The following is a 3,747-nucleotide window of genomic DNA, read 5'->3' on the forward strand; positions in this document are numbered from 1 at the left end:
AGGCGCTGCAGCTGAGACGAGACGTGGAGGAGCTGCGGAACACCGTCTCAGACCGCTACGCTCAGGACATGGGGGAGAACTGCACCACCCAGTAACGCAGAACCCACAGAACCCGAACTGCACCACACAGTAACGCAGAACCCACAGAACCCACAGAACCCGAACTGCACCACACAGTAACGCAGAACCCACAGAACCCACAGAACCTGAACTGCACCACACAGTAACCCAGAACCCACAGAACCCACAGAACCCGAACTGCACCACACAGTAACGCAGAACCCACAGAACCTGCACTGCACCACCCAGTAACGCAGAACCCACAGAACCCGAACTGCACCACACAGTAACGCAGAACCCACAGAACCCGAACTGCACCACCCAGTAACGCAGAACCCACAGAACCCGAACTGCACCACACAGTAACCCAGAACCCACAGAACCCGAACTGCACCACACAGTAACGCAGAACCCACAGAACCCACAGAACCTGAACTGCACCACCCAGTAACGCAGAACCCACAGAACCCGAACTGCACCACACAGTAACGCAGAACCCACAGAACCCACAGAACCCGAACTGCACCACACAGCAACCCAGAACCCACAGAACCTGAACTGCACCACACAGTAACGCAGAACCCACAGAACCCGAACTGCACCACACAGTAACCCAGAACCCACAGAACCCGAACTGCACCACACAGTAACCCAGAACCCACAGAACCCGAACTGCACCATACTGTAATCCAAAACCCACAGAACCTGAGCTGCAACCAGAACCCAAAGGACCTGAATAATAACTGACAGAACCAGAAGATCCTAAACTGATAGAACTTCAACTGGAAACAGAAATACTTGAAGAACCTGCCAGAACCACCACCAAGAGTAGAAAACATCTGAACAAGATCTGGCAGAACCAAAACCAGACAAATCTATTTGAGAACCTAATCCAGATCATGATTGGTCAGAACTACACCCAGAACCAGAAGAGCCTACAGAAGAACTGGCAGAACCAGAGCTCCAACCTACAGAATAAAAAAAATATATATATATTCAGAACCAGCAGAACCTGTGGAACCCAACCTGAGACTGAATTCATAATTTTTTTTTTCCCTTCTTAAAGGGCTAACAAAGCTAACGCTATTAACACTACACTACTATTTTTATATAAAGGACTTTATGTTACTATTTTTCTAACGTCTTTAGAGCCCTGAGGTTCTTTGTGCAGCGGAAACAGTATCGTTATTTAACGCTAACATTCCTGCGCGTTCAGGAACGAATGTGATGTGGTTGACAATCAACTGATGATATTTTAAACTTTGTTTTTTGTTTTTTTTTCTTCGCTGTGGTAACACACGAGGTGTGACGGACCTGCCGTTACTCGAGATGGCAGCGTATGTAGTTAGGGACGATTAAAAAAAACGCTCGCTGCCTTTATCTCTGCTCGTTTGCTCATCTAACGCTCGTTAAAGTCCACTTTATCATCTCTGGACCAGAGAACGACACCTGCGTCTGTAATTACAGGTGAAGAAGCTTCAATAAAACCTCTTTTACGATGCACGCTATCAGGAAAGTCGTTGCTTTTCGTTAGAACATTCCGTCACCTTAAACACTTTACAGAGACGACACTAGTACGGTGAGTGATTCACTGAATCACTTCGCCTGAGTGATTCACTTTACTGATTTGATTCTTTTCAACTACTACGTATAAGTGAGTTGATTCATTTATTCGATTCATCTCTCACAGATGAATCCTGAGACATTAATTATTATTATTAAATACTCTATTAAAACGCTACTATTTTTAACTTGTGGTGTTTTGATTCGGTCATGCTTATGAACCGATTCACTCAACTTGTTTAAACGAGTCATTTAGAGTCGATTAAAAGAATCATTTTAAAAGAATCCCTCTTCACTACATCAGTATATTTAAAGACATTCACTGTATACGATACATATCATAATATTTAGTTTTTGCTAGATTTAAGGTTTGCGTAAGACGTTGTTAATAAACACACGCACCTCTAAAACTAAAATATTTTTGTCCCTCAAGCCCTGTTCTGATTGGTCTAAATCTCTTCAGTGAAACAAGTCAGTTCCACACGATGCTGTAAGATTTTCAAAAAACAAAAATAAAAAAACTACTCACGATATAGAATCTCACAATGACTTAATCCCTACGTCATCCTCATCCTGTGTTTATAAAATATTGTTGAGCGATTCGAAGTAAAGATTGTGATAAATTGCAGCTGTTTGGATGTTAGCAAACGAACATGGTTATTTTATTTCTTGTCAAAATAACAATGTGAGCAAAACTTGAACGTACGCAATGTTTCACTTTACCTTAAATGTAGCTACAGTAAGACTGAGACATGTTTAGTGTTTAAATTAACACGCATTCGCCTCAAAGCACAGTGTTTGGAACGATCGGAATGATGTTTGTTGGTGATGAAGTTAGCATAAAAATTAAAAACCATGATGTGTGTCGTGAAAATGTCTTTAAATGTCGTGTTAATGTTGTTGGTTTTTTTTTTTTTTTCCTGTCTGTCTTTTCTTTCTTCTCTCACAGTGCGATAAAGACAAAGGGCTTTAGTTTATTATTTCAGACAGGAGAACTGATTTTTAAAAATGTTTTCCCCAGAAAGTCTGTTTTTCTAATCTGGAATTTAATCCCGGATGTTTTTGAGGCGTGATATATTTAAAAGTCTTCCAGATATTGTTCAGCGTTATTCATATGAAATGTTTATTTAAGAATGTCCTGCTGTTTTAGGGACGTGATACACTGACGCAGTTATCCTGCCTCGATTGCTCTGGAGAAACATTTCTGACTTCAGTACTGTAAGCTTTTCTCTTCCTCCAGGGCGGAGAGCCTCGGCTTCACCCTAACACTAAAGTGTGTGTGTGTGTGTGTGTGTGTGTGTGTGTGTGTGTGTGAGACTTTTATAGAAATAAAGATTTTTCTCTCCGATGTTAATGTGTGGTCATGAAACAGATGTTGATGTACAGAAACGGAGAAATCCAGCAGCACCTGCACACACTCCTAAACAAACACTCGGCTGCGGTTGGGTCTGATTGGTCACTTCAGGAGGTGCATGTCACAGGAAGTGACATCATTCACCAAATCTAAGCTTTCCAAGAGATATTTAGGTAAGATTTGAGTTTAAGATCTTAAATTCATGAGATCATGAGACTGTAACAGTGCTATCTGCTAGTATGGAACAGAAGAAAGTGAGTGTGTGTGAGTGTGTGTGAGTGTGTGTGAGTGAGTGTGAGTGAGTGTGAGTGAGTGTGTGTGAGTGAGTGTGAGTGAGTGTGAGTGAGTGTGAGTGAGTGTGTGTGTGTGAGTGTGTGTGAGTGTGTGTGAGTGTGTGTGAGTGTGTGTGAGTGTGTGTGTGTGAGTGTGTGTGAGATGAAACACGTTCACTCTTACTGTCCTGAAGTTGAGTATTTTCCTCTAACAGCATTTTATTCCTCTTCTACCAGAGCAATTTGCCAACGATTACATATTTTTATTTATTAATGTAATTAATTATACTTTTTATCTCTTTATAGTTACATTTAATGTTAGTTTCTGTTCTCGCTTGCAAAAACACAGCATGTCAAACGCAAACCGTAAACTCCTCTGTCCTGAAGATGTCACGAAACTTAACCTTACAGCTTCACCTCTGACTGTTACAAAGCGCTGACACTGGAGACTCCTTCCATAAATGTTACACAAACACATTTCACCTTACGGAAAACTTC

The 3,747-nt window shown here is 41.6% G+C and overlaps 1 protein-coding gene across 4 annotated transcripts in view; it reads left to right on the forward strand.

Annotated features, from left to right (window-relative positions):
- Positions 1 to 381, forward strand: part of cep85 (centrosomal protein 85) — a 16,372-nt gene extending 15,991 nt beyond the window's left edge. For all 4 annotated transcript variants that reach the window (XM_053227963.1, XM_053227961.1, XM_053227962.1 and 1 more), the window contains one exon: positions 1 to 381. This exon is cut by the window's left edge and continues 66 nt beyond it. In XM_053227963.1, the coding sequence (XP_053083938.1) occupies positions 1 to 95 (95 nt within the window). In that variant the 3' untranslated portion in view covers positions 96 to 381.
- Positions 382 to 3,747: the final 3,366 nt, after the last annotated feature.

This window comes from Pangasianodon hypophthalmus, chromosome 22 (genome assembly GCF_027358585.1).
Source record: "Pangasianodon hypophthalmus isolate fPanHyp1 chromosome 22, fPanHyp1.pri, whole genome shotgun sequence".
NCBI classification, from domain to species: Eukaryota; Metazoa; Chordata; class Actinopteri; order Siluriformes; family Pangasiidae; genus Pangasianodon; species Pangasianodon hypophthalmus.